Source organism: Macaca thibetana, chromosome 16, assembly GCF_024542745.1.
Source record: "Macaca thibetana thibetana isolate TM-01 chromosome 16, ASM2454274v1, whole genome shotgun sequence".
Taxonomy (NCBI): Eukaryota; Metazoa; Chordata; class Mammalia; order Primates; family Cercopithecidae; genus Macaca; species Macaca thibetana.
Genome location: NC_065593.1, coordinates 2,356,827 through 2,375,991, shown reverse-complemented (window position 1 = coordinate 2,375,991; position 19,165 = coordinate 2,356,827). Strand labels below are relative to the sequence as shown.

Genomic DNA, 19,165 nt, shown 5'->3' with positions numbered 1-19,165 from the left:
CCTCTATGCTACATATCCATCTGAAATGGACTTGTGTGTATGAGGACAGGCTGAAGTTTTTTCCTATGTGTATCAAATTGTCCCAGCACCATTTATTAAAAAGAACAGGCTGGGAGCAGTGGCTCATGCCTGTAATCCCAACACTTTGGGAGGCTGGGGCGGGCGGATCATCTGAAGATGGAAGTTCAAGACCAGCCTGGCCAACATGGTGAAACCCCATCTCTACTAAAAATACACAAATTGGCTGGGTGTGGTGACATGTCCCTGTAGTCTCAGCTACTCGGGAGGCTAAGGCAGAATTGCTTGAACCCAGGAGGCAGAGGTTGCAGTGAGCTGAGATCGTGCCACTACACTCCAGCCTGGGAGACAGAGCAGGACTCCATTTCAAAAAGAAAAACAAAAACAAAAACAGAAACGAAAATTAGCCAGGCATGGTGGCGCATGCCTGTAATCCCAGCTACTTGGAAGGCTGAGGCACCAGAATCGCTTGAACCCAGGAGGCAGAGGTTGCAGTGAGCCAAGATCGCGCCACTGCACTGCAGCCTGGGTAAGAGAGGGAGACTCTGTCTCAAAAAAAAAAAAAAAGAAAGAAAGGACCCTCTTTCCCCTCCTACTCTGCAGTGCCACCTTTGTCTGAATTGATGGTCTACATGTGCTTAAGTCAGTCTTGGGGATCTCTATGAATCTGTCTCTCCTTGTCCCAAAATTACATTGTCATAAGTATTGTGCTTTATAATTGAAGTTTGCTATCTGGTAGAACAAGTTTTATTCTGATATTATTATAAAGAATATATTTGGCTGGGCGTGGTGGCTCATGCCTGTAATCCCAGCACTTTGGGAGGCCGAGGTGGGCGGATCACGAGGTCAGGAGATTGAGACCATCTTGGCTAACACGGTGAAACCCCGTCTCTACTAAAAAATACAAAAAATTAGCCGGGCGTGGTGGCGGGCGCCTGTATTCCCAGCTACTCAGGAGGCTGAGGCAGGAGAATGGCGTGAACCTGGGAGGCGGAGCTTTTTTTTTTGAGACGGAGTCTCGCTCTGTCGCCCAGGCTGGAGTGCAGTGGCCGGATCTCAGCTCACTGCAAGCTCCGCCTCCCGGGTTTATGCCATTCTCCTGCCTCAGTCTCCCGAGTAGCTGGGACTACAGGCGCCCGTCACCATGCCCGGCTAGTTTTTTGTATTTTTTAGTAGAGACGGGGTTTCACCGTGTTAGCCAAGATGGTCTCGATCTCCTGACCTCATGATCCGCCCACCTTGGCCTCCCAAAGTGCTGGGATTACAGGCTTGAGCCACCGCACCCGGCCAAGAATATATTTTTAAAATATCATTTTCTATTTACTGTTGGCACACAGAAAGCAACTTTCTGTCAAGATACATTGATCTTATATCCAGAATCACGCTAATCTATTAATTCTAACAATTCATCTATAGATTATTTTGAAATTCTACATAATCATGTTGTCTATGAATATTTTATTCTTCCTTTCTAATTCTTATACCCTTTATTTGTACAGCATTGACGGTGATAACAAGCATGCTGATCTCAGAAAAATCTTTCAACATTTCACTAGTGAAAGTGATGTTTGCTCTAAGCTTTTCGTAGATAATCTGGATCAGGTTAGGGAAGTTTCCTTCTATTCCTAGTTCACTAAGCTTTTATCATGAATGGGAGTTGAATTTTACCATGTGTTTTCTCCATTTATGGGGATGATCATGATTTTTCTTTTCTTTTCTTTTCTTTGTTTTTGAGATGGAATCTCGCTCTGTCGCCCAGGCTGGAGTGCAGTGGTGCAATCTCGGCTCATGGGAACCTCTGCCTCCCAGGTTCAAGCGACTTTCCTGCCTCAGCTTCCTGTGTAGCTGGGATTACAGGCATGCACCACCAAACCTGGCTAATTTTTGTATTCTGTATTTTTAGTAGAGATGGAGTTCCACCATGTTGGCCAAGCTCAAACTCCTGACCTCAAATGATCTGCCCGCCTCGCCCTCCCAAAGTGCTGGGATTACAGGTGTGAGCCACGATGCCCGGCCTGACTCTGACTTTTCTTTTTTTTTTTTTTTTTTTTTTGAGACGGAGTCTCGCTCTGTCGCCCAGGCTGGAGTGCAGTGGCCGGATCTCAGCTCACTGCAAGCTCTGCCTCCCGGGTTCACGCCATTCTCCTGCCTCAGCCTCACAAGTAGCTGGGACTACAGGCGCCCGCCACCACGCCCGGCTAGTTTTTTGTATTTTTTAGTAGAGACGGGGTTTCACCGTGTTAGCCAGGATGGTCTCGATCTCCTGACCTCGTGATCCACCCGTCTCGGCCTCCCAAAGTGCTGGGATTACAGGCTTGAGCCACCGCGCCCGGCCTTTTCTTCTTTTTAATGTGATGAATGACACTGATCAATTTTAGATTTTTTTTTTTTTTTTTTTAGAGACAGGGTCTTGCTATGTTTCCCAGGTTGGTCTCAAACTCCTGGCCTCAAGCAATCCTCCCACCTCAGCCTCCATATGAGCCACTGTGCCTGGCCAACTTTAAATGTCATAAAACCTTTGTATTTTTGGAATAAACCCTACATCTCATGATGTATTATATTATCCTTTTTTTTTTTTTTTTTTTATCTTGCTAGTTTCTGAATACTTCATTTTTGAGTTTTGAATTCAGTTTCTGAATATTTTGCTTGGGAGTTTTGCAACTATGTTCATGAGTGAGTTTCTTCTTTTTAATGTCCTCAGTAGGCTTTGGAATCAAAACTATCCCGACCTAAAAAAGTTGGGGATGTTTAATCTTTTCAATTGTAGGAGTTTGTGTAAGTCTGCTGTTACTTCCTCTTCTTTTTTTTCTTGCACTTCTGCCATGGAAGGTGTCATTCTTTAAATGCCTGGTGGAACTCAGTAATGAAGACATTCGGACTTGGAAATTTCTGAGAAATTTTTGATTATAGATTCAATTTAATAGATATAGGACTACTCGGATTCGTATTCCTTTTTTGCAGTTTTGGTAGTTATCTTTTTCTAGGAATTTGACCATTTCATCTACCTTGCCAAAGTGATAGCAAATAGCTGTTCTTTATATCTTTTTATCTTTTTACTGTCTGCAAGATCTGTAACATGTTCCTTTTTCATTCCTGCCATTTCTGTCCTGTTTTCTTCTTCTTCATTTTTAGAAATAGGGTCTAGCACTGGCACCCAGGCTGGAGTGCAGTGGCATGATCATAACTCGCTACACCACCAAACTCCTAGGCTCAAGCAATCCTCCCACCTCAGCCTCCCAAGAAGCTGGGACTACAGGTGTGAGCCACTGTGCCTGGCCAATTTTTGGATTTTTTGTAGAGACAGGGTCTCACCATGTTGCCCAGGTTAGTCTCAAACTCCTGGGCTCAAGCAATCCTACCGCCTCAGCCTCCCAAAGTGTCAGGATTATAGGTGTGAGCAACCACGCTTAGCCTGTTTTCTCTTTCATTGTCTTAACTTGGGGTTTTCAGTTTTAAAAACCAACTTTTGCCTCTTTCATCTCTTCTGTTGTAAATGTGCTTTCTGTTTAATGAATTAATTTCTGCTCTTTCTCATTCTATTCTTCTGATTTCTTTGGGTTTAACTTGCTATTCTTTTACTAATTTTTTTTTTTTTTTTTTTTTTTTTTTAGATTTGACTTTCACTCTTTCGCCCAGACTGGAGTGAAGTGGCGCAATCTCGGCTCACTGCAACCTCCACCCTCCAGGATCAAGCGATTCTCCTGCCTCAGCCTCCCGAGTAGCTGGGATTATAAGCGCCCGCCACCACGCCTGGCAAATTTATTTTATTTTATTTTATTTTTTTTGAGAGGGAGTTTTGCTAGGCTGGAGTGCAATGGCATGATATTGGTTCACCACAACCTCTGCCTCCCAGGTTCAAGTGATTCTCCTGCCTCAGCCTCCCGAGTAGCCGGAATTACAGGTATGTGCCACCACGCCCGGCTAATTTTGTATTTTTAGTAGAGACAGGGTTTCTCCACGTTGGCCAGGTTGATCTCGAACTCCCAACCTCAGGTGATCTGCCCGCCTCAGCCTCCCAAAGTACTGGGATTACAGGCGTGAGCCACCACACCCAGCCTACGCCTGGCTAATTTTTGATATTTTTAGTAGAGATGGGGTTTCACCATGTTGGCCAGGCTGGTCTCGAACTCCTGACCTCAGGTAATCCACCCACCTCGGCCTCCCAAAGTGCTGGGATTACAGGCGTGAGCCACTGCACAACACAGCCTTCTTTTACTAGCTTCTTTTTTTTGAGATGGAGTCTTGCTCTGTCGCCAGGCTGGAGTGTAGTGATGTGATCTCAGCTCGCTGCAATCTCCACCTCCTGGTTTCAAGCGATTCCCCTGCCGTAGCCTCCCAAGTAGCTGGGGCTACAGGAACGCACCACCACATCCAGCTAATTTTTTTGTATTTTAGTAGAGATGGTGTTTCACCATGTTGGCCAGGCTGGTCTTGAACTCCTGACCTCGTGATCCACCCACCTCAGCATTCCAAAACGCTGGGATTATAGGCGTGAGCCACCGCACCCAGCCACTAATGTCTTAAGATGGATGCTTAAATCATTAATTTTTCAGCCTATTTTCTTCTCTAACATGCATTTAAAATTACAAAATTGGTCGGGTGCAGTGTCTCACGTCTGTAATCCCAGCACTTTGGGAGGCTGAGGTGGGCGTATCACCTGATGTCAGGAGTTCGAGGCCAGCCTGGCCAACATGGTGAAACCCCCGTCTCTAATAAAAATACAAAAAAATTAGCTGGGCGTGGTGGCGAGTGCCTGTAATCCCAGCTACTCGGAAGGGTGAGGCAGGAGAATCGTTTGAACCTGGGAGGCAGAGTTTGCAGTCAGCCAAGACCGCATGTCATTGCACTCCAGCGTGGGCAACAAGAACAAAACTTCATTTCAAAAAATAAATAAATAAGGCTAGGCATGGCAGCTCATGTAATCACAGCACTTTGGGAGGCCGAGGCGGGCGGATCACCTGAAGTCAGGAGTTTGAGACCAGCCTGACCAACATGGAGAAACCCTGTGTCTACTAAAAATACAAAATTAGCTGGGCGTGGTGACTCATGCCTGTAATCCCAGCTACTAAGGAGGCTGAGGCATGAGAATCAGTTGAACCCAGGAGGAGGAGGTTGCGGTGAGCTGAGATCGCACCATTGCACTCCAGCCTGGGCAACAAGAGCAAAACTCTGTCTCAAAAAATTAAATAAATAAATACAATTTAAAAATAAAATAAAATTATAGAATTTCCTTTTGTCCATGACTTTAACTGCCCCCTGTAAATTTAAATAGCTCAGTATTTTTATTATCATTCAATTAAAAATTCCATTATTCCATTAGTATTTCTTCTTTGACATATGGGTTATTTTTAGAAGTTGTTTTCTTATTTTTCAAACATATGGAGATTTTTCTCATGATCCTTGTTATTGGTTCCTAGCTTAAGTTCACTGTGGTCAAAGAAAATACTCCACTCCCCCTGAAAAGTTAAAAGAGTTCCAGTGAACTGGCTCTGACTCACTACCGGATCACCACTGACAGCTGAGTCTACTTGCTTTATTGCCTCTCCCCATGCCTCAGTCGACTCATTCTACTTGTGAGGAATTTCAAAGTAAATTACAGATCTCTGGACACCTTCCCCAAAATAGTTCACTATGTGTGTCAGCAAATAGAGCTCAATATTTGTTCACAGTTCTTTCGAGATAAAATGTATGCATAATGAAACATAAATCTTAAGGGTACTATTCAATGGATTTTGACAAATTCATACATCTGTGTAACCCAAATCTAGCTGCTTTCAAGATTTTCTTTTTGGCCAGGCACGGTGGCTCATGCCTGTAATCCCAGCACTTTGGGAGGCTGAGGTGAGGTCAGGAGTTCAAGACCAGCGTGGCCAAGATAGTGAAACCCCATCTCTACTAAAGACACAAAAATTAGCCAGACGTGGTGGCGGGCACCTGTAATCCCAGCTACTCGGGAGGCTGAAGCAGAGAATTGCTTGAATCTGAGAGGCAGAGGTTGCAGTGAGCCGAGATCACACTACTGCACTACAGCCTGGGCGACAGAGCGAGACTCTGTCTCAAAAAAAAAAAAAAAGATTTTCTTTTTGTCTTTGGTTTTCAACTGTTTTATTATCATGCACCTAGGGGTGGGTTTCTTCCATTTATCCTGCTTGAGGTTTGTCTTCTTGAATTTGTGGCTTGATGTCTCTCATCATTTTTGAAAAAAATTGTAGCTATTTATCCCTTCCAATATTATCTCTATTTTGTCCTCTCTCTTCTTCCAGGATGCCAATTCCATACGGCCGACTTTCAGTATTCTCTGTCTCCTACCTTCTCGTCTATATTTTCTATTCTTGGGTTTCATTGTAGATATTTTCCTTTGACCTAGCTTTCAGTATATAATTATCTCTTCAGTTGTGTTTAATCTGCTGAATTCCTGCTTTTGGTTATCATATTTTTCAATTCTAGAATTTCTATTACAATGTTTAAAAAATAGGGCCAGGCATGGGGCTCAAGCCTGTAACACCAGAACTTTCTTAGGCCGAGGTGGAAGGATTGCCTGAGTTCAGGAGTTCAAGACCAGCCTGGCCAACATGGTGAAACCCCGTATCTACCAAAAATACAAAAAATTAGTCAGACATGATGGTGAGTGCCTGTAGTCCTAGCTACTCTAGAGGCTGAGGCATGAGAATCGCTTGAATCCGGGAGGTAGAGGTTGCAATGAGCTGACATGGCGCCACTTCACTCAGACAGACAGAGCAAGACTCTGTCTGCAATTAAAAAAAAAAAAAGAAAAAATCAGCTGGGCGTGGTGGCTCATGCCTGTAATCCCAGCACTTTGGGAGGCCGAGGCGGCCAGATCACCAGGTCAGGAGATCGAGACCATCCTGGCTAACACAGTGAAAACCTGTCTCTACTAAAAATACAAAAAAAAAAAAAAAAAAAAAAAAAATTAGCTGGGCACAGTGGCAGGCGCCTGTAGTCCCAGCTACTCGGGAGGCTGAGGCTGAGGTGGAGCTTGTAGTGAGCCGAGGTCTTGCCACTGCACTCCAGCCTGGGCAACAGAGTGAGACTCTGTCTCAAAAAAAAAAAAAAAAAGTCAGGCTTCCTAGTTCTCTGCCATAATTCTCAGTGTGTTTTATCTCTTTTGATCATAGTAAAAATGTATCTGACAATTTCAGTGTCTGGAGATTGTTTATCTCTGTTGCCTTATTGCCTTATGTTTGCTGGTTATCATTTATGTTGTCTTGATTCTTGTGTGCCTTATTATATGCCAGATATTACATTTGAAAAAATATATAGAAATAATTTCATGTCTATGAGATGTTATCTTTCTCCAAAGAGTTTTCTTTCTTTCTTTTTTTTTTTTTTTGAGACAGGGTCTCACTTTGTCACCCAGCCTGGAGTGCAGTGGCATAATCTCTGCTCACTGCAGCCTCGACCTCCTGAGCTCAAGCGATCCTTCTGCCTCAGCCCCCCAATAGCTAAGATTACAGGCGCCCACTCCCATTCCAGGGAGTGGAATAATTTTCATATTTTTAGTAGAGACAGATTTTCACCATATTGCCCAGGCTGGTCTTAAACTCCTGAGCTGAGGCGATCTGCCTGCCTCAGCCTCCCAAAGTGCTGGAATTACAGGCGTGAGTCACCATGCCCAGCCCAAAGAGGTTTCTTATTTGCTTTTGTCAGGTGCCTTGGCTGTAACAATCTTGGAGCTGAATAGAAAAATCAGGAGGTTGAAATCATCAGGGGCCGAGCTGAAAGCCCTGTGAGGCTGCTCTGCTTCTATCTCTCCCTTATTCCTAGGGCAGCTCTCTGAGGTCTTAACCCAGTTTGGAGAGATTTATCTGAGACCCTCCTCCCAACCCCTTGGAAGGCTCTGAACATCAGTTTTTCTTGTGTCCTGGGCCCAGGGAGGCTGTCAAAAGTCTTGATCAGTCTCTCAATCACCTCTATTGAAATCAGCAAACACTCCCAGAGGAGACAGGATTGGGGTAACCTCTCTGGATTTCTGTTCTCCTGGATCTTGCCTGGTAAATCTCTTCTACTTTGCTAGCTCTCTGATGCCTTTGAGGTAGTTGCTTTTTGTTTTTGCTTTTGTGTATTTCATTTACCTCTCCTACCTGTCCTCGGCAGGAGGAGGCTGGTCCAGTACCTACAGTACCTATTGCACTGTTCTAGGAAGTCGATTGCAGCTTCCTGCTCATGGATGATGACAGCAGGATGGAATTCCCTGCTCAGGAGGACCACTAGGCATTTTCTGCTCCAGACCCTCTACACCGTGGTGAGCCTAGGCCCAGGCCACGTGCAGTAGAAAGGCCTAGACTGTGAAATCAGATGGGCCTGAATTAAAATCTACACTTGGCCACTAGATGGAAAGCAGAAGGCAAATGATGTCATTTTTGAGTGTCAGTTTCCTCATATGGGAAAAGAAATGGAGAGAAATCTCTCCAGCGGGTATGATTGGGAAGCTCAGATGAGTCCACACAGTGAAAGTATTCATAGTCCCCATGGAGACTAAGCCCAGGCTTTGTGCACAGTAGGCACTTATGAAGTGCAAGTGAACGATCAGAATGGTTAATAACCACCAGCCAAGGTAGAAAGTAAGCAATGCCAGCCAGGAAGCCCTTGGGAAAGAGGTTAGATACAGGACGCGGGAACGGTATCCAGACAGATGGATCAGCGTGAATAAAGCTCAGATGAAGGAACTTGAGGGACTAGCACAGAAGAAGCAAGTGCCAGGGTCTGGCCGGAACACAACACGCCATGGGAAGTCAGCAGGCACAGAGTCAGGCCTCCAGGCCAGACAGCCGCAGCCCTGCATGCCAGGGTGGGGAGCCTGCCTTTTACAGGCGTGGCCACTAGGCCTGATGCACTCTGAACTTACAGAAGGCCAGCTGCACAGCCTGTAGCAGATGAAGGGGGTGAGCGGGGATGAGGAAGAATAGGAGGCAAAGGGACAGATGGCGAGAGAGAACGTTGAGGGCTGCTTCAGGAGCCCAGGTGACAATCTGAATGTGAACAGTCAAGGGCTGGATGAGGCAGAGGCTGTCTTGGGGGTGCTGTGTGAAAGCTCTGCCACCCTACCCCGCAGGGCCCCTGCAGACTCACAGCCGTAGGGGTTGGTGCTTTTAAAGGTGACATCAATGGGGAAGTTCCACACCAGTGCTTGCCGCACATCTTGGCTCTTGGACGTGATCTGTGAGATCCCCTCCTCCAGACCCTGTGGGGACAGTGACAGAGACGGCTGGATTCAGAGCAGAGCCAAGCTGCTGCGGCTCCTCCCCTTATCTTCAGCAGGCAGTTGGGAGGGCTGTTTCCTCAGCTATCTTCTCCCGGTACACTAACTTCCAAACAAAGGGGGCTAAGAGATGATGGAGTACCTCTTTTTTTTTTTTTTTTTTTTTTTGAGACGGAGTCTCGCTCTGCCGCCCAGGCTGGAGTGCAGTGGCCGGATCTCAGCTCACTGCAAGCTCCGTCCCCCGGGTTCACGCCATTCTCCTGCCTCAGCCTCCCGAGTAGTTGGGACTACAGGCGCCCGCCACCGCGCCCGGCTAGTTTTTTGTATTTTTTAGTAGAGACGGGGTTTCACCGTGTTAGCCAGGATGGTCTCGATCTCCTGACCTCGTGATCCGCCCGTCTCGGCCTCCCAAAGTGCTGGGATTACAGGCTTGAGCCACCGCGCCCGGCCGATGGAGTACCTCTTAAGCCTGTTCTATGACAATGCCGTAGCATGACAACCCTGGGAGGCCAGCCACTCTCCTGGGCCCAAGGGCACTAGATCTGTTCCCAAGCTCTTGCCCCCCTGAAGGAAATGGTCCAGCAGTGCTTGCACTCTCCTGCATCCCCACCCTCACCCGAGTATCCCCATCGGTAAATATAGATGTATCTTCTCCATCAAAAACAGTCCTTTTTCAATTCCGCTGCTTCTTCCACCCACCAATCCATTCTCTGCTCCCTTTATAGCAAAACTGCTTCAAAGAGCTGCCACAATTACCGGCTCCAATTCCTCCCCTGCTATTCTTTTGTGACCCCACTCCAATGTGACTGCTGGCTCCAGCACGCTACCAAAGGGTCTTCTCCAATAACGCCTGTGACCAACAGTGCTAGATCCAATGGTCCTTTCTCTGTCCTCGTGTTACTTGACTCATCGGCGGCACCTGGTGCAGCTGCTTACTCCTTGATACACTGTCTTCCCTTGGCTTCTGGGTCTCTCCACCGCACAGGGTGGCCCCTGCTCCGTGGCTCTTGCTGGTTCCTTCTCAGTGTTGCCGTCCTAAGGCTGCATCTTTGGCCAGCTTGTCTACCTGTACTTGGTGATCTCATCTGTCTCATGGCTTTCAATGTGTTCTAGATGTCGATGATTCCCAAATTCAGGTCTCCAGCCTGGTCCTCGCCTCTGCACTCTGGATCAGCACCTCCTCTTGGATATCCAGTGGGTGCCTCAACCTTAACCCACACCAGGCTGAGCTCCAGGTAGCTCTCCCCAATCTGTTCTTCTCACTGAAAGGCAGCTGCCCACTTCTAAGTGCTCAGGCTAAAAGCCCTGCTGTGAATCCTAACTGCTCCTTCTCTCAGACCTCACATCTATCAGAAGAAGCCAGCGGCTCTATCTTCAGAGTATACTTGCAGTCCAGCCCCTCCCGCCACCCCACTGCTGCTGCCCTACTCTCCCATCTCCACTGCTCTCAGAGCCAACTGGGTTGCCCGCTCTTGCCCTTTCCCCGAGTCTATTCTTGTCGTAGAAGCCAGGGAATCTTCTAAAAATATAAGTCAGATCACTTTCTTCTCTGCTGAAAGCTCTCCAATGGGATCCCATCTCCCTCTGAGTAAAGGTCACAGTCCTTACTCTGACCTTCTAAGTTCTACAAGACCTGCCCAGGTGCCCCTCTGCTCCAGCTCCAGCCACTCTCCTGCTGGCTTGCTCTCCAGTGGCCACACAGCCTCCTTTCTGGTCCTCAAACATGCCTGGCAAGCTCCTGCCCCAGGGCCTTTGCACTCTCTGCTCTTTCTGCCTGGACAGTTCTTACGGGTTTCCACATGGCTTGTTCTCTCACCTCCTTCAGGTCTTTACTCGAAAGTTACTTTCTCGGCAAGGCCCTCCCTGGCAGCCTTAGCAAGATCGCAGCCTCCCTCTCATCACTCATCCCTGTCACTTCCTGGCTTGGTCTCCCTTTGGCACTTCTGGCTTACTAACATCCTAGAATATGCACTCCTTATTATCTGACCCCCAGCAAGAACATGCACTCCGGGAAGGCAGGGGCTTCCGGTTTGGCTTTGCTCACCCCTGCATCCCCGGCACCCAGAAGACAATCAGTGAAGGGAAAAGATGGATTATCATCTCAGTTGTACAAACAAGGAAACTGAAGCTCAGAGGGCTTAAATAAGTTCAGCCTCCTTTTCTTTTCTTTTTTTTTTTTTTTTTTGAGGCAGAGTCTCACTCTGTCGTCCAGGCTGGAGTGCAGTGGCGCGATCTCCACTCACTGCAAGCTCCGCCTCCTGGGTTCACGCCATTCTCCTGCCTCAGCCTCCCGTGTAGCTGGGACTACAGCTGCCCACCACCACGCCCAGCTAATTTTTGTATTTTTAGTAGAGACGGGGTTTCAGCATGTTAGCCAGGATGGTCTCGATCTCCTGACCTGGTGATCCACCCGTCTCGGCCTCCCAAAGTGCTGGGATTACAGGTGTGAGCCACCGTGCCCGGCCAGCCTCCTTTTCTTTTTCTTTTTTTTTTTTTTTTTTAAGACGGAGTCTCGCTCTGTCGCCCAGACTGGAGTGCAGTGGCCGGATCTCAGCTCACTGCAAGCTCCGCCTCCTGGGTTTACGCTATTCTCCTGCCTCAGCCTCCCGAGTAGCTGGGACTACAGGCGCCCGCCACCTCGCCCGGCTAGTTTTTTGTATTTTTAAGTAGAGACGGGGTTTCACCGTGTTAGCCAGGATGGTCTCGATCTCCTGACCTCGTGATCCGCCCGTCTCGGCCTCCCAAAGTGCTGGGATTACAGGTGTGAGCCACCGTGCCCGGCCAGCCTCCTTTTCTTAAACTGCGATGAAGGTGAAACAAGCGCTCTGCAAACAGCAGAGTGCACAGTGGGCTGAAGTCGTCACCATAGTCCCTCACCTGGTGGAGGCGAGCTACACCTTGGAAAGTCCTGGAAGGAAAGCTCCTACTCTGTCTTCTGACTCCAGGTCCTCCCCACTGGCTGAGGAGGGGCCAAATGGTGAGCAGACTGGCCAGTGTCCACAGCTCAGCCACAGCCAGGCTGGCTTACTGGGGCCTGCCTCCTGCTGCAGGCGTTGCTCTTTGCTGCTCCAGGCAAGCTCACAGGGTAGGGCGTGTGAGTGCAGTCTTGGTGGCTGGATCAGGGAGTCCAACCGTGGCTATGTCCTCTGCTCCTGCTTTACCAGGAACATTCATGTTTGGGTTCCCCTGAACTCAGTGTCTACCTCTCAACTGGTTCTGAATCGGGAGGGGAAGGGTATGACACCTTCAGAAACCCCAAAGGTCATGAAGGCAGTAAGGGAGGCCCAAGAGTCCAGCTTACCGCTGTGGGGGCCCAGTCCTGGCCGTACACAAAGCAGTACTTGCAGTAGAGGTCATCATACTCTGGAAACTGAAAAAAGCACAGACAGATTCTGTCGACTGGTGGTATTCATGCTAAGGCCAACGCATTTGCTAGGCAGGTGCAGCCAAGAGGAATTCTGAATGTCAGACACCTGGGAGTGGGTCTAAGCGACAGCTGGAGATGTGCACGTGGCGTTCAGAGGAGAGGCTGAGGACCAAGATGCGGGAGTCCATGGGAGACTCCCAAGTGCCACAGCCCCTGGCTTTTGCTCAGGCTCTGCCTTCTGTCTGATTTGTCCTTCCTACTTCTTCATCTGGGAAACTCTTGCTCACCCTTCAAAACTTACCCTTCAGGGAGCCTGCCCTAACTCTCAGGCTGGTTTAAGGTCTCCTCTTGGCTCCCTTAGCCCTGTGCTTCCCTCCATAAAAGCAATGATTGCCTGTGTCTAAGTCTGTCAGTTCCTCTAGACCATGAGCAGAGCACAGATTTAATGCCTTTCTGTGTCCCCACTGCCTGACACAGGGCTGGGCACAGATAAGGTCTAAGGCAGGGATCCCCAACCGGTACCAGTCCGTGGCCTGTTAGGAACGGGCCCACACAGCAAGAGGTGGGCAAGAGGCGAGCAGCAGGCGAGCAAGCAAAGCTTCATCTGTACTTACAGCTGCTCCCCGTTGCTCGCATGACCATGGGAGCTCCACCTCCTTATCAGACCACTGGCAGCATTAGATTCCCATAGGAGCGCGAACCCTACTGTGAACTGCACATGTGAGGGATCTAGGTTGCATGTTCCTTATGAGAATCTAACGCATGATGATCTGTCACTCTCTCCCATCACACCCAGATGGGACCATCTAGTTGCAGGAAAGCAAGCTCAGGGCTCCCACTGATTCTACATTATGGTGAGTTGTATAATTATTTCATTATTATTTACAATGTAATAATAATAGAAATAAAGTGCACAATAAATGTAACGTCCCCAAATCATCCCAAAACCATCCCTCGCCACCTCCTGTCCATGGAAAAATTGTTTTCCACGAAACAATTGGTGCCAAAAAGGTTGAGGACCACTGGTGTAAGGGAATGGTGCTGAATAGAAAGGTCTGAGAAGCCATCATATGCAAGACTGGAGCTGAGGCCCGAAGAGAGGGAGGTGCTGAGAGCAGAGGAGGGAGGAACAGTGTGACTGTGAGTATGTGTGTGTGTAGGGGGTCAATGATGCTGAGAGCACAGACACATGTGACTCAGCCCAGCCGAGAGCCCCTAATGGGATAGAACAGGAGTGTGGAAAGACGGTCTTAGGCACTAGGCTGAGGCAGAGGCGGACAGGGTGGGAGCACGGAGTAGTATCCCTGATGAAACAGGAAGGCAGGAGACACCTACAAAGCATCAGGCCCTGTCAGAGCCTTACCCAAACCGTCTCAGTCAATCCTCACAATAATATAATAAAATAATAATAAACACCACCTCCAACAGCCTGGAAGGACAGTGTAGTGAAGCTTTGAGGTCAGATAGGCGTGGGTTCAATTTCCAGACAGAATAGTTCCTTTGGTATGTTTCCCCGGCTGTAAAATGGGGGTGTTAGTAGTGACTGTCTGGCAAGATTGTAAGGATGGACCAGTGCCGAGCACCAACTTTGGGACATATTGAGGACTTGGTGAGCGTTGGTTTATATTTACAATAAATGATTCCTCTAAAGTGTAGGGGGATGGAGAGTAGCGTCCCTCAGGCCTGGCAGGCACACCTTCCTTGGGTTATTCCAGGCCACCACCATCGTTGGATGGTTGGATTCGAACCCGAGTCCAAGGATCTAGGGATTCAGAACGTAGGACAGTAGCTCCACATCGGACACGGCACAAATGCTGGAAACTCAGCCAAGCCTAGGCTCCTCGCGTTACACCCTGGGAGGCTCCAGCCAGTGATCCAACCAAGTGGGCATGATCCGTGCGAGGGTCCACAGGCTTGGCCGAGTGTGACCTCGGTACTAGCTCAACATCTCGAGGTCTGCTTCTATTCCTGCCCATCGGGACTCAGGATCCCGGCAACCTCGCGCCAAGCCCTCCAATGCTGGCTCCCCTCCCCCGCCTAATCGAGAGGCTCAGAGGAATGACGTGGCTCTCCGGGGGCCACGGGGCAACCCGGGGGGTTGCGGGAAGGGCCCCGGGGGACGCTGGGGGACGGGCCCCAGCGGGGTCCACGGCCGCTCACCTGGGCGCTCTCCACCTGCCCGTTGACCATGAGTAGAAAGACGCTAGGACTCGCGGTCGCCATGGCAGGGCTGGGGGTTCCGGGGGGACCCACCTAGGCCGCGCGCGGTTGCTAAGAGACGCCGGCGTTGCCCTAGAAACAGACGGCGTAGCGCGCAGGACACGTTTCTTGGCAGCGACACCTTCGCGAAGGCCACGCGCGTGCGTGTGTGTGGGTGTGGGTGTCGGTGTGTGGCAAGCGCAGGCGCAGTGAGCAGGCGCCGTCATAAGGGGGCGAGGCTTTTGCGGGGCGGGGTACAAGGGGGCGGGGCTCCACACCGAGGCTCCACCCCTCCTTGGGGCAGATATGACCGAGACCTGGGGCGGGAGCGTTGACCTGTGGGGTAAAGCCAGCCCTACCGCTCTACTCAATTGCACCCTCAGGGAGTGTGTGTTCACTCTGACTCGGCCCGTCTCCACCTCCCTGCCGAAGCGCGGAGGCAAATGAGAGCTGAGTCCTGGGGAGCAGCGCCCCGACTCGCCCGCAGCAAGCCGAGTGTTTAAAATGCGTTCAGCCACTAGATGTCGCTGTGGCCCCACCGCGAGGACGCGGAGGGAGGTGCTGCGGAGCGCGGCGGCGTGACCACAGCTGTCCCGGCTAACGCTGGAAAGCCGGGTGCTCGGACCAGGCTCCCCAACTGGGGCCAAGCAGCGTCCAAGCAGGTGAAAGGGATGCGCTCTTGTGGCTTGGAGACCCTCGCCCTCGAAAAAGTTTATTAAACAAACTTGGGAGGGACCTCAAGAATCCTTACATCCTGCGGGGCGCTGTGGCTCACGCCTGTAATCCCAGCACTTTGGGAGGCCGAGGCGGGCGGATCACGAGGTCAGGAGATCGAGACCATCCTGGCTAACACGGTGAAACACCGTCTCTACTAAAAATACAAAAAAATTTAGCCAGGCGTGGTGGTGCACGCCTGTAGTCCCAGCTACTCTAGAGGCTGAGACAGGAGAATGGCGTGAACCCGGGAGACGGAGCTTGCAGTGAGCCGCGATTGCGCCACTGCACTCCAGCCTGGGCGACAGAGCGAGGCTCCGTCTCAAAAAAAGAAAAAAAAAAAAAAAAGAATCCTTACATCCAAGCCATCGCTTTAGTTTGAAGCTGGGGAAACTGAGGCCCGCAGTGGGCAGTGCCTGGCACTCCAATCAGCTAGCGTTCAGGGGAGTTGCTAGCTAGAATTCACGAAATCTGTCAAGATACAGTCTTGAATCTTCGTGGCCTGTCACATAGTAAGCACTTGGTAACTGCTAACTTGTTGATAAATGAGTAATTGAAGACATCTCCATTTTACAGAGGAGGAAACAGATTCAGATGGCAAAGGCAGGTAAGTAGCTAAGTCAGGATTCAAACCCAGGACTCCGGAGGCTAACAACCCCCACCGCCTCTGTCTTGTCCTGGGCCAGCCCAAGAGCATCTGTTGGCACAGATGTCAAAGGAGATGTTGGAGACATTATCTCAGATCCAGGAAATGAAGGGATTCACAGGTGTGTAGACTCCCGGGAGGCCAGGCTCCAAGCAGGGACCTCAGGTCATCACACCCTGCAGCTGCCAGCTTGGGAGCAGACTAGGGGAGTCCCATCAGCCGTCTGCACGAGGGAGAGAAGGAGCAGTCTCAGCCCAGCCTGCACTCACCGAACCATCCCCTGCCTGGTGAGCAAAGATATTTGATCAGGGGACGGGGGGCGGTGGGTAACCAGGTTCACACATCTGACAAGAGCAGCTGGGGGAGGGTGCGGGTGGGCTGATGGCCCAAGTGCTGCACCCAAAGCTCAAGACAGGGCCCATTTCCCCTCCTAGAGAGGGGGGTCATACTCCCTTCTTCCACCCCTGGTTAAAGTGCTTCCACTCTCTGGTTAAAGTGCTTTCTCCCACACATTCTATCAGTCTCACTCAATTCTTTCCTCCCTTTGGCCTTTGAGGCTTGATATTGCTCAAAAGTTAGTTTTCAGCAAAATGCTTGTAGTTATCGAATAACTGGAGGGGCTCCCAGTAGTTTAAGACCTGGCTATACCAAAGACTGCCCCACATTCGAATAGGACACAATGGGGGAGTCTCCCCAAGGGGTAGGAAGTTCTAGGGTGGCCTTCAGGGGTGCAAATAAGCCCAAACTTTGGTTCTTGGGGAATGGAAGACTCCAGGATAGGATGGGAGGGTGACCAGGCCTAACTTTACCAAGTCTAGTGGCATTAGAAGGGACTTCAGGGGAGGGGGTCTCAGGGACTTGCATAGGGCCCGCTGGAATCCTGACCACCAGTTCAGGGGGCCCAGTGGAGAGCCTGGTGCACTAGAAGTCCTTGGGCAGGCTGTCCTTCCGGTCAGGACAGTCAGGTTGGAGGAGAAGGTAGTCTCTGCCGATGCTGACATGCAGCGATCTCAGCAGGACACTCCGCAGCTCTTGGGGATGTAGGGATCTGCAATGGGGTGGGGCCGACCCTCAGCCCGGCTGACACCAGCAGGTCTGCACCAGTCCAGCCATGCTGGTTGTGAACATATATTGCCAAGCTTCCCTGCCTGTGCCTGTGCCAAGTGTCTCCACCCCCAGATGCCTTCCTGGGCTCCTAGACATTCCTTGCTCCCACCTCACTCTCAGTACAGCTCTGTCCTCTGGTGCACTCCCACACAGTCCCCTCAGGGAAGCTTCCAGCGCATTGGGCAGGCAGGGCTGTCAGCCACTGGGCAGGGGTGAGGCCGGAAGCTGGCTCGAACAGAGCAGGTGTCAGCGCCAGCCCTCTTCCCTGCATGTGCCTATGGCCATGGTGCTGCCAGGCAGCTGGCCAGAACTCCTGCAGGGTCCCAAGCACCCTGGCCATCTGCCTCCCCCAGTCTCTCAACCATCCCAGGCTTCTGCTCCCGCCCTTACTGAAATGGGGTTTAAATCCCTGGCCTCAGCACAATTGTCTCAGGAAGAGGAAACAGTGGGACTGGGTGGCCGGGGGGACAGGCTCTACAGCACTGGTGAGCGACAGAGGCCTTGCCAGTTGTGCCAGGGCCAGGCTACCAAACCCAGAGCCCTCGGGCCCTGCTGAGGACAAGAGCAGCTCCCCCATGGTGACTTGATCTCACAAGAGTCCATCTGCAGTCAAGCTGGACCCAAGGTCACACTGAAGCGGGACCAAGGCCAACTGTGGAGAGAAGAGGCAAAGGGGAAGTGAAGAGGCTGGAGAGGTGGAGAAGCTGGGGGGCCACCCTCCTGGAGCCCCTCTCCACCACCCCTCCTAGCTATGCACCCACCTGTCAAAGCAGTTGGCGCCTGTGAGCACCCACTCTTGGAAGATGAAGGCCCCCTCACAGCAGCACCCGGTGTCCAGGAAGATGCTGGCCTGGCAAAGCCATTTGTCTGGGCCCTTCTTGCTGGAGGCCTCAGCCAGCCTGGACCCTGCACCTCAGGAGACTGAGGCCTCAGAGCTCAGCTCCGGGTCCCAAGGCCTTGCAGGTCTGCCATGCATCTCTTTCCATCCATCCCCTGTGACCTCTGCAGCCCAGCTTCCACCCCTCGCCCCTCCAGCTCAAAATCAGACTGCCTGCAGTGGAATCCTATGTGACTCTGGGAAAATCCTTTAACCTCTCGGAGTCTCAGTTTCCTCATCACACCCAGGGGGTTGTTGTGAGGATTAAATGTGATAATATATGTCAAAGTTCCATATATTTGTAGCTATTCTTTTTTTTTTTTTTTATTAAAAAGTTTGTGGGCACATAGTAGGTGTATACTTTGCAGCAATTCTTTTTTTTTTTTTTTTTTTTTGAGACAGAGTCTTGCTCTGTCGCCCAGGCTGGAGTGCAGTGGCCAGATCTCAGCTCACTGCAAGCTCTGCCTCCCGGGTTCACACCATTCTCCTGCCTCAGCCTCCCGAGTAGCTGGGACTACAGGCGCCCGCCACCTCGCCCGGCGATTTTTTTTGTATTTTTTAGTAGAGACGGGGTTTCACCGTGTTAGCCAGGATGGTCTCGATCTCCTGACCTCGTGATCCGCCCGTCTCAGCCTCCCAAAGTGCTGGGATTACAGGCTTGAGCCACCACGCCCGGCCACATTGCAGCAATTCTTGTTGCTAAAGTAGTTCTTGGGATGCTCCTGCTTTTTCATGCCTCCTGGTTTGCACAGGCCGTTCCTTCTACCTAGCTCATCATCTACCTATCCGCCCAGAGAACTCCTATGTAGCCTTCAGAGCCCACTCTTGTGAAGTCTTCCTTGAACGCCTCTCCCCTTGGCCCCACAGTCTGCTCCCCACTTCCCACCCACACGCTCATTATAAGTGGGTGTCTGGCTGTGCTTGCTTTTCTCTCTAGACAGGGAGCTCACTCATCTCTAAGGAAGCTGGGCCTCCTTGAGGACAGCCCTTCATCTGCTCTGCCCTGGTCATCGGGGT

At 50.5% G+C, this 19,165-nt stretch overlaps 1 protein-coding gene across 3 annotated transcripts in view; it reads right to left on the bottom strand.

The window, feature by feature from the left end:
• The window catches only part of B9D1 (B9 domain containing 1), a 35,716-nt gene that overhangs the window by 9,112 nt on the left and 7,439 nt on the right, over positions 1-19,165 (bottom strand). For 2 of the 3 annotated variants that reach the window (XM_050763949.1, XM_050763950.1), the window contains exons 1-3: positions 14,766-14,961; positions 12,540-12,608; positions 9,109-9,220 (exon numbers count right to left, since the gene is read on the bottom strand). In XM_050763949.1, the coding sequence (XP_050619906.1) occupies positions 9,109-9,220; positions 12,540-12,608; positions 14,766-14,828 (244 nt within the window). In that variant the 5' untranslated portion in view covers positions 14,829-14,961. Of the gene's footprint in view, positions 1-9,108; positions 9,221-12,539; positions 12,609-14,765; positions 14,962-19,165 lie in introns of those variants that run through there. The other variant, XM_050763948.1, reaches the window with a different exon arrangement.